This window comes from Diceros bicornis, chromosome 12 (genome assembly GCF_020826845.1).
Source record: "Diceros bicornis minor isolate mBicDic1 chromosome 12, mDicBic1.mat.cur, whole genome shotgun sequence".
Classification (NCBI taxonomy): Eukaryota; Metazoa; Chordata; class Mammalia; order Perissodactyla; family Rhinocerotidae; genus Diceros; species Diceros bicornis.
The window spans coordinates 5,059,233-5,081,320 of record NC_080751.1 but is presented as its reverse complement, the minus strand read 5'-3'; the positions used below and the strand labels follow the sequence as shown (position 1 = coordinate 5,081,320).

The 22,088-nt window shown below is 47.8% G+C and overlaps 1 protein-coding gene across 1 annotated transcript in view; it reads right to left on the bottom strand.

The window, feature by feature from the left end:
* Nucleotides 1-763: 763 nt before the first annotated feature.
* The window catches only part of TRABD2A (TraB domain containing 2A), a 56,676-nt gene continuing 35,351 nt past the window's right edge, over nucleotides 764-22,088 (bottom strand). Inside the window, exons 3-7 of the mRNA XM_058550815.1 lie at nucleotides 17,355-17,501; nucleotides 14,661-14,835; nucleotides 9,624-9,714; nucleotides 2,842-3,102; nucleotides 764-1,017 (exon numbers count right to left, since the gene is read on the bottom strand). Coding sequence (XP_058406798.1) covers nucleotides 834-1,017; nucleotides 2,842-3,102; nucleotides 9,624-9,714; nucleotides 14,661-14,835; nucleotides 17,355-17,501 — 858 coding nt within the window. The 3' untranslated portion in view covers nucleotides 764-833. The remainder of the gene's footprint in view (nucleotides 1,018-2,841; nucleotides 3,103-9,623; nucleotides 9,715-14,660; nucleotides 14,836-17,354; nucleotides 17,502-22,088) is intronic.

Below are 22,088 nucleotides of genomic sequence, written 5' to 3'. Positions count from 1 at the left end.
AGACCCTGGTCTAGTACCACAATGGGAGCAGGAGGCGGGGGGGGGGGGGGGGGGGGGGGGAGCGGTTGAAGATTAGCTGGGCAGGGCTAAAAGTTCCCATTTCAGACTGAACTGAGGTAGTTCTACTCTTAATCATTTTATATAGAGACTCCCCATAAGATTTCATTTGGAAAAGACATAGACATATAAATAATAAATAAATAACAAGACAGGACGGGGGAGCGTCTGAAAACCACTTCCTTGCACAGCACCTCTGACAAAGCCTGCCCATCTGCCCAGTCTTCAGCACGTCGGTGAGACGCCCTCACACATTCTACGTAATGAAAGCACTTGTCAGTGCAGGAAGCACCCTATTCACCAGCCCTTGAAGAGAGAGGAGCAGAACAAAGCTCCCACAGCCTACTGACGCCCCTGCATCCAGAACCAGGAGTGAACAGGAAGAAGAGCCGCGTGAGGGAAAAAACGGTCAGGATCCAAAGTTGCAGGGAGGCCCAGGAGTGAAGCAGTGACAGTATTCAGAGGGTGTGAGCAAGAGTTGTTTGCCTGATATATATACATTGTGGGGAAAAGTCTACATGAAAAAAGGTATTATTTTCATATATTTCATTTACAATTAATTATTTTCATACAACTCATTATGTTACAAAACTGTACACCTACCCCAAGCATTGTCGGATAACCCAAAGTCATTCCTTGGAAAGAGAAGAATGAACTTTTATTCTGAGTCTCTTCTCCTGGGTTGGGCCTATCAAGGCCAAACCAGAGTGTGGAGTACAGGAATGGCCGTCCTTCAAGTCCAAGGGGTCGGGGTCTTGGACTGGCTTCTCTAGTTGTCACAGGAGGAGTGTCTCTGTTTGGAAAGCCAGCACCAGCACCCAGAACACAGGAGTCCAGAGAGACAGGCAGGCACTGCTGGCCACCATCTGGCTGTGGTGGGAATGCCCTTGGCGAGGGAGCCGCAGCTCGGCAGCAATGTGCCTGTCCATAACAGGGACCTGGAGTTGTGGGACCACAGCACTAGAAGGCAAAGAAAAAGACCGAGTCTCAGGGCACAGCAGGAGCCACGGGATACTCCAAGGCCCCCAAACGCCCACACAGCTTCTTTTCATCTCCCTACTTCAAAGACAGGAATGGATCTTAGTATGTTAATAGGTTTCCTGTGTCTTTGGCCCACGTTACCACTGCTAGAACAAAACCAAATAATACGGCATTAAGACTAGCACACCGGGCAACCCTCCCCTGGCTATTTGGTTCTTGGTCCAAGGATTATTAAAACTCTAGGTGTAAGAAGGCCCAACTCAGATTTGCTTATCATTAGCCTCTGAGCAATCTCAGGCAGGGACTCTCCTCACTGACCACAGACCGCACAGCCCAGCCATAAGGAGTCCTTCCTGGGTCTCTGGCTGCCTCCCCTACTCCAGCTCAGGTCTGGTGTGACTATCATGCAGGCATCGCAGGTCAAGACAGAACAAGCTGAGGGGCCCATGACCTCAGGCTCACCTGGCCCTTTCAGCTCAGCTCAGGTGTAAAGTGCCCAACTCCATGGCCCCCTTGAAAGGAAATGGCTCAGACTGAAAAAGTACTAACAGGTCAATTTAATCCTCCATCAATGAAGGATGGTTGAGAAGCCATCCTGAGTCAGGCACCATGGCGAGCACGGACACCAACAGGATCTGTCCCTGTTCTCCAGGTCCCATTTGGCTGCCAGCTTCTGTCCAGTTAAAAATGCAAAGCCCACAGCACATCAGACGCCTGCTTCAAACCTTTCAGTGGCTCCCTACTTCCCTCAGCATGAGACTCTCAGTCACTCCACCCCGTTTACCTTTCTGGACCCCCATCTCACCCCACTCCCCCTTGACCTCCCAGGCTCCAGCCAGAATTACTTTATCTAGGTTTAACATGCTCACTCTCCACGCCAGGCTTTTATACTGTTCCCTTTGCTTGGAACTCCTTCCCCTCCTTGTTCAGTAGTTCACTCATTCATTCAACATTTATTATGAGGCACCTACACAGGCACTGGATCCCTGAATCTCCTGATCCAGACTCAGAACCTCTACTCATTGAGCTCTACTTTGTCAGGCTTCTGTTCAGCATTAGCCAAAAGGTCCCCTCTCTGGCTTCCTCCCTAGATTGTAAGCGCCGTGAAGGCAGAGGGCCAGTGTCCGTCTGGTTCATGCCAAAGTCACAGCACCCAACACAACAGCAGGCACACAGGAGAAACTCAGTAAGTTTGGGTTGAATTGAATTGGATCCTAGATCCCAGGCCTCTCCAGTGTAGTTCTTCTGGCAGCCTTATGCCCTGCAGACCAGGCTGGGTCATCACCTTTGGCTCCTCTATCCACCTCTTAGGCATCTCGAAGAGTGTACATTCTGCGGTCATCACCTCCCTGTAATATATAGGGGCTGAACAAGCCCGTTCCTATAGAGCTGCTGCCAGCTCTGCAAAACTGTGAAATTCTCCCTGATCTGCGGTGGAGAGAGGGCTGGCAAATTAAGTTCTTTACAACCGTTATTCCAGCCTCATTCGACCTTTAACAGACCCATCCGTGTCCCCCTCCCCACAACCATTTGTTCTTTAACAGAGATAAACATGTTGGCCTTACCCTGGCTTGACGCAACTACCTTTGCTCTGGATTCATCTCTATCACAGCGGCCAGAAGACCGGCGCCCAGGGCCGTGAGTAAAGGAAAGGCTACTCCATGAGGAGGGTGCTCATCCCTACCAGAGCCCTGAACCTCCACCGCATAAGCAGTGTGACGGGCATTCGTAGGCTGCTCCCCACACCTGCTCCCGGGGTGAGGACGGATGCCACTATCCATCAGCCCAACCCACCCACCTCACCTCTCTTCCAGTCGGACCCACAGGTCGCTGAACTGCCTGAGCTTCTGCCTCCGCTGCGGCCTCCTCCGCTTTTTCCGGAACTTCCTCTCTGCCTCCCCGGCCTGGTCGGCACTTCCGGGCAGGGACACGTGGGTTGGCAACAGTGAGCGCACCGCAGACCCAGCTTCCAGTACCAGCACTTCCGGGGCGGGCACTTCCGGAGCAAAGATGGCAGAGGAGGCAGGCTGCGATGAGGGAGACGAGGGACTTGTACTCTTCTTTCTGTAAATAGGGGTGAAAGGAAGATGAAGTTGGAGGACGGTCACACATTATGGCGCCTCCCCCACCCCTAAGGCTCAAGACCTCACAACAGGCGGGTAATGTTCAAGTTCAAGCCGGCTAGGGACGGCAGGGTTCTGGAAGCCACCTCCAGAATTGATCACTTTGACACCTTTGTTTCTCCCTCACATACCTCACTGTAGTCCCTCCAAATCCCCTAGCCCTGAGGAGGAAATACAAGATTTCTAACTGTCCTTCCCTAACAATGGGTCACCTCTGTCTAGAAAGTCACTGAAAATTACAGCATATAAAAAGAGGTGAAAAATGTTTAAATGCCGTTTACTTAGAACGACTGAAGTAGCCCTTAACCCTGTTAATCCCTCCTGTACCCTTATAAGGGCTCTACTCAGAAAGAGGCTCTTTGGCCACTGGTAGCCGCCTCATCCCCAGTGACGGACTGCCGGTGTTCACAGGGCTGGCTTCTAACCACCTTATGCCGGGTCAGACCATAAACCATCTTCCCCAAAGGGAACATATGTTTTTCACCACTAATAAGAAACTCAAACTTGCTTCTAGTTTTCCCTAAAGGTGACTATAGTTCCCCAAAAGCCTCTTTGGGCCTGGAAGTGAGGAAATAAGCCATTAGGAAGACCAAATTTCTTTCTACAACAGGACTTTTGTCAAGGGTTTGGTTGGGGGGGCGGGTCAGTAAGAGAAGAATCCTAGCCGCTAGAGGTCAATCCCATTGTCTCCTAATGTAGGCAGTGACGGGCCTGAAGCTCCATCTGCCTGAGGAAGGGGAGCAGTGATGTGCCATGTGCATCCTCCAACAATGTGGGTGCAGCAGACCAGCTTATGTAAGAACTCAATGGCTCTGCTCTGATTCAGCCTTAATGAAACACCCACCTGCCAAAAGTTGGCCTTGGTTCTAACCCACAACCTGACAGTACCCAAAATGTCAGTTAGTATCCATGGGCCTGTATGAGGAAGGGAGGAGGTGTAAGAGATAGAGAATGAAGAAGGGGAAGACCCAGGTTTGGCAGAAAAAAGGTAAAAGAAGGGAATTTCTCAAATGGCAAAGAAAGAAAAAAGGCCCCTACTCTGAACCTGAGGCTGGAACTCCTGAAACAGATAGTCATAGTTAGAAGGCCCTGGAGGACAGGACCTGCCAGATTCATCACTGTTTCCAGAGCCCAGCACAATGCCTGGCACATAAGTGTGACACCGCTTAGATGCACCTTTTCATTCTACCAACAAAGAAACTGGGGTCTACAGAGGAAAAGGGTCCCACGTAAGGCGCTCCAAGCTTTTGGTGGCTTTCTAGAGGATTCAGGAGCAGATGGTCTGGCACCCCCCAATACTAGGCCCTCTGCCATGGCAGAGATTACATCTGTGTCATCCTTGACTGCCATATAACCCAAATAGGTCCTGGTACACAGTAGGCACTCAGAAAATTCTGTTGCTTTTACTTAGCAAGGAACATGGACTCAAACTCACTAGGGCTGGGCTCTGTGGCTTCTAGCACAGCTTCTGTGCCCCACAGTGGGGCAAATCACAGCTTTGGTTCTGTTCAACTCACAACAGACACAAGAAGACCTCAGCCCAGTTACTCCAGGCCGTGAAAGCCAAGGCTTGAGAACCAAGTTAATAACCCTTGGGAGTTGGGGGGGAGGGTTATCCAGAAGAAATTAACTTTACTCCTCCTGCGTTTTATCTTCCTCATATTGCAGAGCTGAGATGTCCTGGGGAAACATAACACCCACTTTTCAGTTGAGGAAACAGGACTGACTTGCCCAAAGTCCCAGGAAAACAAACTGACTTGCGCAAAGTCCCAACAAGGATTCAGTGCCATTTTCAAATAACAATCATCGTTGAGATTTTTTTCAGGTTATAACGCTAATCCATTCTCACTGTAGAAAATATGGAGAATATAGATTAGTGTCACTGTCATCTCCAGGGAGAGATCCTACAGACAGATGCTCACACAGGCTCAGACACAGGCTTAAGGGTCCCAAGGGCTGTAGTGGTAGCTGCTTCTCTGCCAGGAACAGAAAATTCCAGCTGCTGAGCACACCCCAATCCATCCCAGAGCTTTTGGGCTGACCTAAGCATCTATCACAGGTTCAGGTTCTAGGTTACCATGTTTTGGTCCTTCTGAATTCCCAAAGTTTAGCTAAACCTCTAGAGACTCATGAAGCCTAGGCCTATGGTCATTTTGGTCACAATATAGGACTATCTTGTTGTGCTGACAGACTGCTTGTCCCCTGCCTACATTTCACACAGTCTGCATACTCCATGGAAGTTTCCAAGACAGAAACACCATGGCTGACATGGCCTCTCTCCTGGGCACACATCCACTGAAGGACATGTGGTATCCAAGACAGAGCCCAGGTTTGGAAACTTGGGCAAGATAATTAGCCTTTCTGAGCCTCTGCTGCTTCTGTAAAGTTGACGTATCTCACCTGGTTGCTGTGAGGATTAAAACAGCCCGTGCACGACAATTCACACAAGGTTGAGCACACAGTATGCACTCCACATGCATTCCCCTTTCTCCAGTCCCTCTATCTGGAGCTAAGTGACTTTGTATGTACCCCAGCAGGGCTGACCAGAACCTTGGAGCACCCCACTGTGTAGTAAAGGGACATTTGCCAGATTCTCATTGGTATCTGTGGTAGGCAGAATAATGACCCCCAAGGATGTCCACGTCATAATCCCCAGAACCTGTGAATATGTTGCCTTACTTGGTAAAAGGGATTTTGCAGATGTGATTAAGGACCTTGAGATGGGAGATTATCCCAGACTATCTGGGTGGGCCCAATGTAATCACATGGGCCCTTAAAACTAGAGAACCTTTCTGTAGTCAGTGGGAGATGTAACTATAGAATAATGGTCAGAGATGCAATGTCACGGGCTTTGAAGATGGAGGAAGGGGCCACAAGCCAAGGAATGTGAGCAGCCTCTATAAACTGGAAAAGGTGAGTGAACAGATTCTCCCCTAGAGCCTCCAGATGGGACTGCAGCCCTACCAACATCTGATTTCAGCCCAATGCGACCTGTGACAGACTTCTGATCTACCTAACTCTAAGATAATAAATCTGTGTTGTTTGAAGTCACTGAGTTTATGGTAATTTGTTATGGCAACGAAAAAAAACTAATACAGCATCCATTATCCTGGGAAGGGAGGGGGTGGCCTAAATCCTCAGGATCAGCCCAACATGACCCCCATCCCTTCCTCCTCTCTGCCAAGGAAAGGGCAGCTTCACAGCCAGGAGCATTTCCATTGTATTCCAGCCTGCTGACAGGTGGAGGGTAGTGGCTGCCAGTTGCCCTCCCCTCACCCCAACATATACCCTCCTTTCTGTCTTCCTAATACTGGCCTACCCAAGACCCAGGGGGCTGGTGGGCCTGGAGTAAGCTAAGTCACCAGTTAGCAGCCGTCCTGTCCCCACACACACCAGCCTGCCCCAGATCCAAGTTCCACATGATTAAAACCATCCCTCAAGGATTATCACATAGCTGCTGAGGAGGGGAAGAAGGAATCAGGTCTCTCCACAACCACGGCCCTGGTCCTCGCCAACCCCTTCACTGTGGGCATTTCCTCTGCTCTGGGCCCTTAGCCCTAGCTCCTCCTTCCCCTCAAACAGGAGCTCCTTTGCAGACATCATGCTCCTTCACCTCCCCTAGGAGCACTGCAGGCAAGCTCACCACTAAAAACTCTCAGATGCAACGTTATGGAGCACATACTGTGTGCCAGGTGTCGGGACGGCTACTGCAGAAGCACAGCCAGACTGCTTGGGATCATGCAAGAGGCTGAACCCAGGCTGGGGCAGTGAGGGAGGAGCAGTGAGGAAGGGGTAGCATTTGCACCAGATCTTACAGATTCTGATAGAATTAGGGGTAGGGGCAGTGAATGAGTCCCTGGCAGAGGACACTGCATGGACAGAGATGAAGGGGCTGAGAAATAAAAAGCAGAGGAGAAAAGGCAGAAAGAGAAGTGTCGTGCAGGCAGAGGGGTCTGAACTGTATCCTGACTGATTAGCTAGGTGACCGTTCACAGTTTCTTCATCAGTAAAGAAGAAGACACACCTACCTCACAGGCTGGTGTTGAGGGTTAACCGAGAGTCAATGTGAACCGGCTACCACCTGACAATCGATCAATAAATGATCTTTCCCTCCCCTGGGAAGTGTGGGCAGCCCAGTGTGAATGACAGCACTGGTTCTCAGCCCTCACTGTGCATCAGAAGCTCATGGATTCCTAACCTCTCTTCCCTCAGGGGCAGGCGTCAGCGTTAGAGCAGAATTATGAAGCCTGGGAACAACCATCAACACACACACATATACACATATATGCAAATACACACACATATACACATACACACACACACACACACACTCTCCCAGGCAGGGCCCTCTCCAGCACCCCAAGGATAGTGTACCAAACCCCAGCCCAGTGAGTCAGCCTGGGGCTGGGGGCTGAGAAGGGATCAGCGGGCCCAGCCCATCCTGCTTTCCAGGAACACACAGTCCAATGGGTGAGGGAAGACCCACAGTCCCCCCAAAACAAGCAGAGAACCACTAAGGGCTGGGTTCTCCCTTCAGAGCCAAAGAAGAACAGGAGAGAGAGATGGATGGAGTCCTGAACAGTCAGCAGAGCTGAAGGAAGGAGAGGCAGGATTTTCCCAGTCAGGGGGAGGAGGGGAGGGCACTTCAGACAGAGTGAAGAGCATTAGTAAAGGAGGAGAGGCAGCGAGGAGGACAGAGGCTTTCTGATACAAGAAGCCTATCCATGCTGGAACAAGGTAGAGTCTGGGTGCCAGGACATCAGCATGAAGACAGTGGACTTTGGAAGAAAACAATAAGAAATCACTGAAGGTTTCTGAGTAAGGGACACTTGCAAGATTAGTCCCACAGAAAGGTAGAGACGGGACCAGAGGGCGACAGCCATGGGAATGGAGAAGAGAGCAAATCCGAGAGATACTTTAATGGAGGAAACGGGAGGCCTGGTGAAGGTGAAAAAGGAGAAGTCTCGGGCGAGGGCTTTTGTAAGCTAGAAAGTGCTATGTGAAGAACTGTTATTATTGACACACTGAATGTAGGGTGTGGAGAGAGGTGGGGGACAAGACAAGCCCAGGGTGTAGCCAAGATTTCACGATGAGAGGGAGACTGGGAGATTCATGGCTTCTGGGATGGAAACTGGACTCCCAGGGAGGACCCTCTGGTGTAAGGGCATAGGGAGAGGAGTCGGCTTGAGACAGCATGAAGTGAAGGGTCTTCCGAAGAAAGAGAGGGCACTCAGAGAAGGGCAGCCATCAGGCAGACACGACAGCTGAACCCCCTCTCTATCTCCTCAGCAGAGGGGACAGGCATTTCCCTCCTGGAGTACTCCCTCTCACTACAGCTGAGATCTCTGCCAAGAGGGGGCACTGCTGACCACGATCTGGAGAGAGTGGGGGCAAGAGGAATGGAGGGTGTGCTATGGACTGAATTGTGTCCCCCTAAAATTCATATGTTGAAGCCCTAACACCCAGTTCCTCAGAATGTGACTGCATTTGTAGATAGGGCCTTTAAAGAGGTGATTAAGTCAAAATGAGGCCGTGAGGGTGGGGTCCTAATCCAATCTGACTGATGTCCTTATAAGAAGAGAAACTTGGGACTCAGAGACACTAGGATTGTGTGCAGGTGGAGGAAAGACCTCAGGAGAAACCAACCCTGCCCGCACCTTGATTTTGGACTTCTGGCCTCCAGAACTGTGAAAAAATAAATTTCTGTTGTTTCAGCTGCCCAGTCTGTGGTATTTTGCTATGGCACCCCGAGCAAACAAGTATAGAGGGGGAGGGAAGGGCCACCTTGTGCCCACTAGGACTGGAAAGGGGGCAGAAGATTAGCAGGGAGGCCAGAGTGGGGTCAGCAGCATTGCTGAGGAGTGGGGTCTGGGCCTCCTGACTTCTTTACAGAAGGGTCCACAGGGCCAGAGGGCGGCTCTGAATAAAAAATGAGAAATAAACAGACCTGGGGGAAAAAACACTCAGAGAAAGCAAGGGGGCCTTGCTCCTGCCCCCGAGATGGGTCTGACAGGCACTCCCTGCTCCTCCAGCCCCTCTGACCCTATGTTATGACTGATCCCACCATCTGCCTCCCTAAACTTCGCAAATGCCCAGGTCAAAGGGCACTAAGCATGACGCCTAATCACCCCTCCTGGGGCCCCAGGACCATGGAGCAACCTTCCCTCACTTTCTTTTCTGCCCCCAGCACTGCCGAGGAAAAGGCCAGTGTGGCCTCTGCTGCCCAAAGTGCCCAGGCAGACAACCCATGTCTGACACAGGCCTGGCCACAATGGGATGCCAGCTGAGCTGGATGCCGAGTGTCCATTTAGTGGCCATTTCTCCCAGGCCAGGGGGTAATGGCCGTGCTGGGGCCCTCTGGAGCCCCTCAGGATACAGCCCATCCTGGCGCCCAGGCAGCCCTGTGAGGGTCTCGGCTCCCCTAGCAGCCCCCCAACCGGGATAGAAGCATAGGAAGGTTACTTGTTGATGGGCCGTCCAGCAGGGGCGTGTTCTACCTCATAGCCCTCGCGCCGCAGAACATCAAGCACTGTGTTGTTGCCCATGAAATGACCTGCAGAAAGAAAAACGATCAGAACTGCGCCAGCCCTCGTGACCACTAAACATACCCCCCAAACACACACTCCAGAGCAAAGAAATAACCCTGCCAACCCCTTCCCTTCTGTCCAGCCAAGTGTAGTTCCCAAGAGCTCCGCAATTGGGCCCCCAACAGCCATGCAAGGCAGGCAGGGCGGGAGAAGCAGTGTTTCAGAGATGAGGACACTGAGGATCAGAATGGTGCAGTGAGCTGGCCGGAGTCACACAGCTAAGGGGAGAACCTGGACACCAAATCCCAACCTTCCACCTCTGAATCCAGTGCTAACAGTCCTGACCATTCTCATTCAGATAACCCAACCACCTCTCAGACCCACACCCCCTTCTGTCCTACACACAGTTATAAATGCCCAACAAAAATCTCCCTTCAGCAGAAGCCGCCCTAGCTGGAAACCTCAATTTGAGTTTTATTTCACTTTTTTTCTTTTTAATAAAAAGCAGCAAAGATCAACCAGATAAGCTTACACTGGCATCTTAAAATAAATATTTTAAAGGCCAAGGGTGGATCCTGGGATTCATCTTCTTTCGTCTCAGGCTTTAATGCTCAGAATGGACATGATCCTCTGGGGTCACAGTGTCCCTTTCTGTTACAATTTATGGCACTTTAATGTCCTAAATGGCTAATTAAATTGCAGCACTCTGTCCTCTGATCCAGCGGAAGGTTAGAGGTATTGTTATTATCTCCACTTTAAAATGGAAAACCGAGGTAAAATAGGTTCAGGCCTTCACACACTAAGAAGCCAGAGCAGAATCTAAATTCAGGCCGTTTAGCTCCAGAGCATGTGCAGTTCTGACAACTGAACACTCACCAGCCGGAGGGAGCCTGGGAGAGCAAATTACGGTGCATTCAACTGCAGGCGAGGCCAACAGCTGGTCTGTGAGCCCCTCCCTTGTCCTGACTCCACGGCTCTGAGAAGCAGAGTGAACTTGGATCAGCCTTTGGGAGCCTGGGGAGCCTGAAGGTGGTGCTTGTGGCAGAAGGTACTGGGCTCTACTACATTCTCGGGTCAACGGGAGATAGAGTCTATGACCCCAAGATTGATGAGGGGCAAGACTGATGACTCAGATGAAAGGGACGTTGGTGAGGCCCAGATAAGCCTCGGTGCAGAAGTGCAGCAAACCCACGTGTAGATTATGCCTGGACTAGGAGAGAGCGAGGCGGGAGAGCATGCAGAGTGCTGCTGCCACCCTCATTCCCCCAGCCATTACCAAGTCCACGTGGCAGGGAGTAACCACCATCACAAAAGTAGCTAATGTTTACTGAGCATAGGAGGTGCGGGCACTGTTCTCTGGTGCCTTACACATCGTTTAATAACCCCCCAACGACCCTATAAGGTAGGTGTACTATTGTCCCCATTTTACAGATGAGGAAAATGAGGCACAGAGAGATGAAACAAATTACAACTCAAACCCAGGTGTTTGGCTCCAGAGTCCATATTCTCAACCAATTAGGAATGAAAAAGATATTTATCAACAGCCCCTGTCAGCCATGCTTTATCATTACGGCATCAAGCTATTCTGTATGACTTCAATTTTCCTCCAACTCCAAAGGTGAGCTGCATTTCTCATCTTTAAATTTTATCTCCAGATCCTCATGACAAAAGTTGCTGTTCGATTTTAAAGCTCTGGAGCTTCAGGTTTGGGTTATCCTCACTTTACAATTAAAAGTTTGCTAACCACACGGCTTTTTAAATTTTACCCTGCCAAGGCTAACAGTCTGGGAGCAATTTCTGAATTTCTGTAGTTCCCTCTGATCAACTCAGCCTTCAGAAGGCATGAGAAGAAGTGGACTCATGGTGGAGAAAGCAGCCCCGGGAAGATCACTTGGCCCTGGGGCTCCAGGGCGCTCCTGACACACACAATGCCCAGGGGCTGTGAGGCCTCCACCCAGTGCTGAGCAATGTGGTGAACTGTGCCCTGAGAATCAGGCCAGCCCAGGCATTGCAGACTCTCCTGTGCCATCTGTCCACACAATCCCCATCCCGAGGCCCTGCCCTCCGAACTGCTCAGGTCCAACCCGCTCACCGGCCACCAGTCAAACTCACGCTCAGCCTCGCACTGGCCCAGAACACGCACCACAGGGCTGCTGTCTTTTCAAAGCATCTGCCTTTCCCCTGTACCCAGGGCCGTATTATCGCAACAGTGGATGTCAGGGAAGCTTTTAAGAGATCAGTTGAGTCTAGCATGAGTGGAAGGTGAAAGCCCACACTCAGGGGTGGCGGGCTTGTGCACCCAGCTCTTGCAGGCTCCTGCGCCCAGCGCTTTCCATCCTGGCTAACCTGGCACGGCTTCTGGGACAAAGCCATGGGCTGTGTCCTAACGAAGGGCCGCCATCACCGCCACCAGGGGATGAGCCACAGGGGCATCTGGGGCCTGACCTCTGTCTTGGAGGCTGCAGGGCGAAGGCTAACAGCTTTGTTAGAGAAAGTCATTTGTTGAGACAGGCCAGACACAGGCTCAGCACAACACGGCACAAGTGCACAATCCAACTATGGAATATGGGACTCACAAAGAGGAAAACCACTCACACTGACTCACAGGTGACTACAAAAGCCAGAAATTGCGATTTGTTTCATGTAGAACTTTTCGACAAACAAGATCTAGGAGCCCAACCCCTCATTTTTTCTATAACAGCCTTATTTAAATATAACTCACGAGGCCAGCCCAGTGGTGTAGCGGTTAAGAGCGCGCTCCGCTGTGGCAGCCTGGGGTTCGGATCCCAGGTGCACCCTGACACACTGCTTGTCAGGCCATGCTGTGGTGGCGTCCCATGTAAAGTGGAGGAAGATGGGCACGGATGTTAGCCCAGGGCCAGTCTTCCTCAGCAAAAAGAGGAGGATTGGCGACAGATGATAGCTCAGGGCTGATCACCTCACAAAAGAAAAATAATTAAACATAATTCACATAAGATAAAATTCATCCTTTTAAAGCGTGCAATTCAGTGATCTCTATAACAGTCACAAAGTTGTGCAAGCATCACCACTATCTACTTTTAAAACATTTTCATCAGCTGAGATTTTGATAGGGATTGCATCGAATCTGTAGTTCAATTTGGGGAATACTGTCATCTTAACAATATTTAAGTCTTCCAATCCATGAACACGAGATGTCTTTAATTTCTTTCAATGATGTTTTCAGTTTTCATTGTACATCTTGTACTTCATTTGTCAAATTTAGCCCTAAGTATTTTTTTATGCTGTTGTAAATGGAAGTGGTTTCTTAATTGCATTTTCAGATTATTGATTCCTAGGGTACAGAAATAAACTGATTTTGTATATTGATTTTGTATGCTGCATCCTAGTATCCTGAACTCAGTTATTAGTTCTAATAATTTTTTTGTGGATGACTTAAGATTTTCTATACACAAGATCATGTCATCTGAGAAAAGAGATGTTTACTTCCTGCTTTCCAATCTGGATGCCTTTTCTTTCTTTTCCTTGTCTGACTTCCCTGGCAAGAACCTTCAGCACAATGTGGAAGAGACGTGGTGAGAGCAGACATCGTGTCTTGTTCCTCATCTTAGGAGGGAAGCATTCAGTCTTTCATCATTAAATATGATGTTAATGTTAGTGTTTCATAGTGATCCTTTAACAGGTTGATGAAGTTCCCTTCTATTCCTAGTTTGATGAGTGTTTTTATCATGAAAGAGCTGCATTTTATCAAATGCTGTTTCTGCACCTATTGAAATGATCATTGTGGTTCTTGTTCTTTATTCTATTAATATGGGGTATTACAATAATTGATTTTCAGATATCGTGGCAGGCTGATTAACGGTCCCCCCCAGATGTATCTGCATCCTAATCCCTGGAACCTGGGAACATCTTACATGTTAAAAAAAAAAAAAAAAAAAAAAAGGATTTTGCAGATGTAATTAAGCTAAGGATCTTGAGATCAGGATCACTCACTCTGCCATTCCAGAAGTGCTTCTCTCCAACCCCCCATTTTACTGATTAAAAAAACTGAGTGAGGTGACTTGTCCAAGTTTATGAAGCTAGTGGAAGAATTGAAAAGAGAAAGCCTAAGGCCAGTGAATGCTCCTTCTGACCACTCCCCAGCCTGTTGCTTTTCTGTCCTTCATTCCAGAGGCTGCAAAGCTGTTAGAATTACTCAAGAAAACAAAAGAATTTATTTCAAAAAGCCCACAAAAGGGGGCTGGCCCCGTGGCTTAGCGGTTAAGTGTGCGGGCTCCGCTACTGGCGGCCCAGGTTCAGATCCCGGGCACGCACTGACGCACGGCTTCTCCAGCCATCCTGAGGCCGCGTCCCACATGCAGCAACTAGAAGGATGTGCAACCATGACATACAACTATCTACTGGGGCTTTGGGGTAAAAAAAAAGGAGGAGGATTGGCAATAGATGTTAGCGCAGAGCCAGTCTTCCTCAGCAAAAAGAGGAGGATTAGCATGGATGTCAGCTCAGGGCTGATCTTCCTCACACACACACACACACAAAAAAAAAGCCCACAAAAGGAAATAATTTTCCCAGTCTGTCTCCATGTACACTGTTAATAGTAATAGCTGATGTATCAGCCCCAGGCCATACACTTGAGGCTTATAGTCAGATAGGAGAGAGGAGACAGACAAATTTTAGTGGAAGTTAAAAAAGTGAAAGATCCCAGAAAGAAGTTGGGATTAAGTGCTGAGCTCAGAAGAGAGAGAAATGCCTTCCCAGTGGGGAGTGTATCAGGAGTCCATGTGGAGAGAGAGCTAATGTCACATATACCAGTCCATCCAGTAATGTTTCAACCTCACTGGCTACTCAGCCATGAGCTGGAGCCACTTTGTAACTGAAATAAGTCAAAGAAGGTGTCACTCATCTCACCTCCTAACAGAGGCGCACCTCAGCATCCTCTCCATGGGAGAAGCGTCAGAGGCCAGGGTCTAATCAGAGGTGACCTACAACTCACCAGCTCCAAAGGCAAAGAAAAAGCCCTTGTCAGGGAACTCCTCCAGAAGGGCTTTCACTCGCTTCCCCATCCTCTCATTCCGCTTGTAGATAAGCTCCTGGCGGAAGTAGCTGTCGATCTCCTGAGCAGTGATGCGCTCCTGAGGCGGGAGCATGGTATTAATAAAATTGGGAACCTCCGCCAAAATAAAGAAAAAAAATTAAGGGCAAGAGAGTTAATAATGAAGTTGCTTAATTCGAGCATCATCTCACCCAGCCTAGAGGGTCAAGACACTGTCAAAAGAAAGGTAAAGAGTGACATACTATTCTTGGAGTCTCCTGCCTGCTATTTTTTCAAACTCTAACATCATTCTCTGTAACCCAAATGAAAAAATATTAAATGAAGTGCATTGAAAGAACCCTTAGGCTACTTAAAACAGTCCTTCTGTTCCATTTAATTGATGCTGTTTGAGGCCATGTGTTTATACAAGGAGACCATATGATTTCATAGCACATCCATAGTTTTAACTTGTTTGAGTCACACATGCTTTCTTTATAAAAATAATTTTACATAGTCACATAGTTTAGAATCAATAATTATGATTCTACTACCAAATACATGGAATTTTTATAAACATTCAACTGTTTTATAAATTCCATACATTTAAATTTTCATTATTTCTCCAATTCCTATTTCTCCCTCTTGCTTTCTCCAATGTTCTTTGCCCTCCTAGCAAATATTTCATCTGATTCAGCTACACGTGTTAGCCAATTTCAGTATTTTGGCTCACAGGGTGCTGTTATACCAAAATTGTGACCTCAAGGCAATCAATTCTTGCAACGCAGTGGCTGTAGGTGAGGCTGACACACAGTGTTTTATCCGCACCCCTTGGCTCTCTGGCTTCCCAAACCTGGGCCTCTCACCCCTTCTCCTGGGCTCATGTTCTGTCCTCTACCCCAGGATTTAACAAGGTTAACCATTACCTCAGTCAAACATAGAATAGGATATCTACCCTGCCTGCTCCTCCTACTTCCAGTAGCCTCTCAAAGATCTTTTGAAAATCCTCACACTCTGTAACGTAGCCATCCATTGCCATTTTATGGATAGGAGATCTCCTTCTGTTATTTCCTTGAAATGATATTCTTTCATTTTCAAATCAAAAGCCTTCCTCTTCTCCTTTATCATCTTTTTAAAATCATGTTATTTACATAAGATCCTCCCGTCCATTTCCCAAAATCTCTTCTCTTCAGCAGAGCACTCCGCTTGTACCAGCCTCTCCACACAGGCAGCCGGAACGTGCAGTGATCTCCCGCTGCTGTCCTGCTCCACCTTCTACACGCCACACAGGACCCGTGCCTGCACCACCGGGCCCAGGCCAGCCTGGCCCTCCTTCACAACGGCAGGCACATTCCCAGTACCGCACACCGCCTGTGAGTGGGACAGGTGTGCAGGAGCCACAGGAAAGAAATGCATAAGACATCTGCCTCTAACTGCTCCATCAGCCTTACCATTTGCCCACAGAACTCCCAAATCCCCCACTTGTGTTAACTTTTTTTGCGGCTTCAAATTTTAATTTCCCATTTGATCTTGACCTCTCTCCCCACTTCCCCCACGCCCACCAAGGATGCACATAAGAATTATCTCCACCATAAACTCTACTATTCCTTCTTTTGTGTAGTTCTTGTTTTCCCATTCCTCTTGCTTTCTTGCCTTGGTTTTACTTCCTCCCACACTAGGCTCTCTGGAAAGCTCATCATGTCTTTGACACTTGTGGGGCAATGAAGGATTCGGCCTCCAGCGTCCCTCTCCCCAGTGCTGCCACTCCTTCCTCACTTCTTATGTTCACTCACATTCCTTTAGGACAGGTTCCCAGATCCAGCAGGCCAGGACAGCATCGCCCACACCCACCTGCTCCCTTCTCTCTTTCCCCGGTATCCTCCTGCATGAGGTGGTGGAGACAACACGCTCCCTATCTCAGAAGCTTGGCTGGCACTTGCCACTTCCACTTGATCTTAGTGGGGGAAGAGGGGAGCCATGGTTTGTCCCATGGGAAGTGTGTTGATAAAAGCATGACAAATATCCATTCCAGCTCCCTCCTGTAGGGAGGCTGCAATCCTCTGAGCCCTGAACAGCCGCTTCCTTCCCCTTGATGGCCCACAGGTGAGGTCTGTCCTGGGCGTACACTCACTGCACCAGCTCAGCCATGCTCATCCTGGAATATTGCAGGATGGAACCCATGTCTGCAAAGGCTGGCAACCCTCTCAGCTTCTTACATGCCCCCTGTAAGAATACCATGAACACTTCCGTTGCATCATGCTCCCAAACTCCTATAACCCATTGAAAGCTGCAGCCAAAGTTTTGCTCCATCGTTTCTCAAAGGTGTTACCTAAGTCAGCCAGGAGGCTCTCAGACTCAGATCCCTTCCCCTCTCTGAAGGCTGGTTCATACTGCCTGCTGCCGAATCCCTTGAAGCTTCACCCTTTGACTGGAATCCTGGAATTACTCTCATCAATGCCCCTCTCAGTTCTTAAGTTTCACAAAGAATGCCTTTGTTAGCCTCAGCATCTCATTCAACATCTAAATCTGCCCAATGTTATTTTTAGAGTCCTTCATGACCTCAATCCTTTGTACACAGGATGCCCAGGTGTCAGGAGGTAACGTCTCTATTCTTGTATTTAGATGCGTGCTGAGCTGGGCGGAGGACAAGGGCCTCACCTGGGAGCTGTCATGGCTGAAGATGACTGAGCTGAGGTCCCCGCAGTTATAGTGTTTGATGAGATCCTCCGTCGTGTAGGGAATCTGAAGGCTGCCTGCTCGCAGGCTCTCCTGCTGCAGAAGGGTCTGGTTCAAAGCAAAGATGACCTGAGGGGAGAAAACACGGGTCTCTTTTAAGTTCACTGACACAGCAATCGTTAGCGGCTGTCTTATTTCTTTTGTCCATGGTCAGCAACAGCCTCACCTCTGTGTTCATTATGTAAGGACATGGACACGGCTGCTCAAAAAGAGAACACAAGAGCCAGCCCAGATGGCCTAGCGGTTAAAGTTCAGCATTCACTGCTTCAGTGGCCCAGGTTCGCTTCCCACTTGTGGAAATGGTGGGGACTCATCTGTCAGTTGCCATGCTGTGGCAGCAGCTTACATAGAAGAACTAGAACAACTTACAACTAGGACATACAACCATTCACTGGGGTGTTGGGGAGGAAAAATAAAGGAAGACTGGCAACAGATGTTAGCTCAGTGCAAATCTTTCCTGGCAAAGAGGAGGGGACACATTGAGTGTCCAAAGAAAAGGAGGACAGTCCCTGGCCAAGTCAGCACCCTTGGCTCACACCTGGATAAGTGCCTTAAAAGGGACAGAGACACCCTGGAATTCTCCCACGAGAGTGACCAAGAGGTGAGGAGACCTTTAGAGCTGGCTTGTGAGGAATGGCTGAAGACGCTGGGGAGTGGGGCAGAGAGGGCTGGGGCCACACAGGCAGACATACCAACGGGTTTCAATTACATGAAGGACTGGACAGGAATACGTACACAAGATACACAAGTCTTTTCTAACCATCAGGAGGCATTTGCCAGCTAATGGATTCATTAGATCCATGGGATGTTAACGGAACTTACTGCGGGATAAAAGGGGGAAATGGGGCTAACCAAAATCAAACAGGTTTTATCTTTACAGAACTTCTCAGAGTCTTTGACACACCAATCACCTTGAAGACATTTCACCTGTGCCTAAGAAGCTTACAAAGCCTTGCTAGGATGTTTGTCTTTGCTTTGTTTGTTTACTTTAGATGAGTAAGCTTTAAAGAAGTTTACAAAGCAAAACTAAGCCAATAACATTAATGATTTCCTGAGTGCTTACTATGTACCAGGCACCCTGCTACGTGCTTTGCTTATGTTATCATTTAATCCTCCCAACAACCTAAGGTAGTAACTATTGTTAAATGCACTTTAAAGATGAAGAAAATGAGGTGAAAATAGTTAAATAGCTTCCTGAAGGTCACATAGGTTAGTAAAACAAAGTAGGGATTTGAACCCAAACAGTCTAATACCAGAGCCCAATATCTTCAGCACTATGCTGTACATGAGGTATGCTGCTACTGAGTAGCAGTAACTGGCTTTTGTCATGTGGTCTAATTTAAATTATTAGCTTAAGTTAAAGACCTAGGAATCTGAAATTTGGAAGAAAGAAGGGAGGGACAGTGGAAAAGAAGGAGACAGAGAGAGAGAGGAGGGAGAAAAGAGAGAGAGAGGAAGGCAGAAAGGGAGTCAGAAGCAAAGGCATGATAAAGCTTTTTTTCACCCAGACTAAGAGTAACAAACACATTGTAGAAAATCTAGAAAGCAGAAAAATATAAAAAAGAAATTTTAAATTGCCCCTAATTGCAACACTCAGGTTATAACTGCTTTTAACAACTTGTGAGTATATTTCCTTTCAGTTTATTCTATATTTTATACAGTTGGTTGCATTATATATAAAATTTAGCATCTCGCACTTTTTGTTTGACAGCATAGGCATTTCTTCACGTGACTAAAGCCTTACCTTCACATTTTATGTGATATGCCATAATTTAGCTAAATTTTCTATTGTCAAATATTTAGGTCTTCACTGAAAAGAGAAACTATCATGACTAACACCATCAAGAGCAGTAGTTTTTTTCTATTTTCAAGTTATTTCCTTAGTATAGCTTCCTAAGACCAGGACCACTGAGTCAATGGGCATGCATCATTTAAAAACTTTTAGGAAAACTTTTTTACTCTTGCTTTTTTATAAGAAAAATTTAATTCTCCATTAAAACACAAATTCAATAAGCATTAAGTAGTAACCCAGACAATCTCCCACGGCCAATGTTATAAAGAAGCCCCATCTCCAATACAATTTGTACCCCAGCATTGACGCAGCCCTGGCAGCATGCCAGGGAAATCGCACTGTTGTGACTGGGCGCCCACCATTCCCTCCACCTGGAAGGCTCTTCCTGCCCTGCTCCACATGGCAAACACATACGCGTCCTTTGAAATCGCAGCAGGAGAATCTCCTCCTCCGGGAAGCTTCCATATTCACTCCCGGGCACAGCAAATCCCATCTCCTTTTGGCCCAGAGCATCTTGTAACAACTCTATCACATTGCTAATGCCATTGCCCTGTTTTGTCACCTCAAGAGCAGCAATCATGTCCTACTCACCCCCTGTATCTTTACCATCTGGCACACAGGACCTGGCATACTGTAAACATTCAATAAATTTTGACTGAATTAATAAATTTTAGAAATGACTCTGTCAAGGCCTAAAGTCTGAGGCAGGATGGATACTCACAAAAGAAGCCTGGCCAAAAATCTCACCTGCCAAACCAAACAGGAAGCATCTCCAGGCAAGTCAGACTCACCAAACTTCTCAGGAAAGTAAAAAGGGGAGGGGGGGCCTAGCCCGGGAAATGAACAGAACTGCCTAATGGGGGGTTGAATTTTACCCCCAGAGACTCACTTTTATTTGCACTTATCCCTCACCCAGCTTTGGGAGGTCTGCATTTGAGCTTATTCCTTAAGTGTTTACCCTGACAAAGCCTCCATTCTCTTAAACGCCCACGTTCTCCCCTTGTATTAGTCAGGATAGGATAAGCTATGTCACGATAACAAATTAAACCTGAAATCTCAATGGTTTAGCAAATGTGTACAGCTTGCTCCCACAAAGTCTGAGTGGGTCAGTGGCTCTTTTATCCATCTAGTCCCTTAGGAATCCAGTTCCGTTTATCGTGTGACACTGCTATCCCAATATAGAGTTTCCAGGGATGCCATAGCAAGGGAAGGAAGTGAACATGGAGGTGAGGTACCAGTTTTTAAGTGCCTTGGCCTGGAGTTCCCACATTTCATTGGCTAGAAGTAGTCACATGGCCTCGCCTAATCCTCAAGGGGGCTGGGAAATGTAGTCTTCCCATTTACCTAAGAAGGAGTAGGAAACTTAAAAGAGGTGAGCACTAATAGTCTTGACTACAACCCTCTAACCTTGAGGAAACTCCCATCCCTTAAAATAAACCCAAGAAAAATAAAAGACTCCTCCATTCTTCCTCATCATCATACCCATGAAAGGTTAACTGGTATACATATGTCATTTCTCATATTTGTCCTATGAAATTATAAACCTAAAAGCTTTGGTTAATATCTCACAACCATCCAAAATTTGTTACCTAATTGTGGGCATTTCCAGTCTGCTGTCTACGTCAGGGGCTGTGCATTAGCTGTTCCCTCCCCTTGGCATAGTTGGTCCACCCAGGGTCTTCCCACAGACCTCTGTTCTTCATTAGCACTAAGAGCACCTTTCCTTGACCTCTATCAAAGGCCACCACTGCCCCACTCTGGTTACTTTCTATCCTATTACCCTGCTTTACTTTCTCCATAGTGCTTATCACTAGCTGAAATTATCTTCTTCGAGATACCATCCAAGCCTGGATTTGTCATGCCAGGGATACCACCTGCCAATCTCCCTTCCCTCATCCTATACTATTCTATTCCTTGGGAGATTAAAATGGTTGATGGGGAATTTAACGCATTACAGTGATTCAAGATATCAGACACTTCTCTATTCAAAATTATACATGGTCTCTGGTGGAAGATGGATATCAGGGTGGTGATCTGGCTAATGGTGCTCATCAAATACAATTCCCTGTCAGCCTGTGGTCCTCAAGCACCAGAAATCCTGGGGACAGAGGTGAGAGAGGATGAAGAGGGAGGGAGGCAGGATAGGGAGCAAAATGCCAGTCATGATCCTGGGTTGGCCTACAATTCTGGAAACTCAGTGGCTGGCTGATAGAGCACTATCAAGAACAAGAGATTGTAACAGATGATGAAAGGTGTCATGAGAGTTCATTCTTGCATCAACTAATAAATGATAGAATCATAGCAAGTACAGTGCTAAATGTTCCTGAAGTGCATTCACTCATTCCTTCTTCCATTCATTAATTCAGCCAATAAATAGTTATTGTACGCCTAATGATCCAAGCACTGAAGATACAGTAGTGAACAAAAACGACAAGATCCTTGCTCTTGTGGGGTTTTCATTTTACCTGGAAGGGGGTGGGGGATGTCAAGAGGAACCTGGGAAGAGGAGTGGAGAGGGGGCTGGTGTATCAGAAAGATGTCCTCCTCTGGGAAGAGGACAGGAAGTAGAGGCCCTAAGTGAAACTTTTGCTCTATGATTTCAGGCTTCCCGGGACACTCACACAAGCAACTCAAAACCCTTCCCAGATCGTGCCTTTGCTGCTTTGCCTTGGGGAGAAGGAGGTCACCTTGTGTTCACCCAGGACCTCTGAGGAGGCCATACTATAAACGCGTGTCTTTTAGGGAAGTTTGAACAGTGAACTGTGCATCTGATTTGGTGCTAAATCTTTCTTTTGTTGCTCAAAAACACAGAAATACACTTTTTAAATCTCTAACACAATCTCCTATAATCACTCATCTTTCCT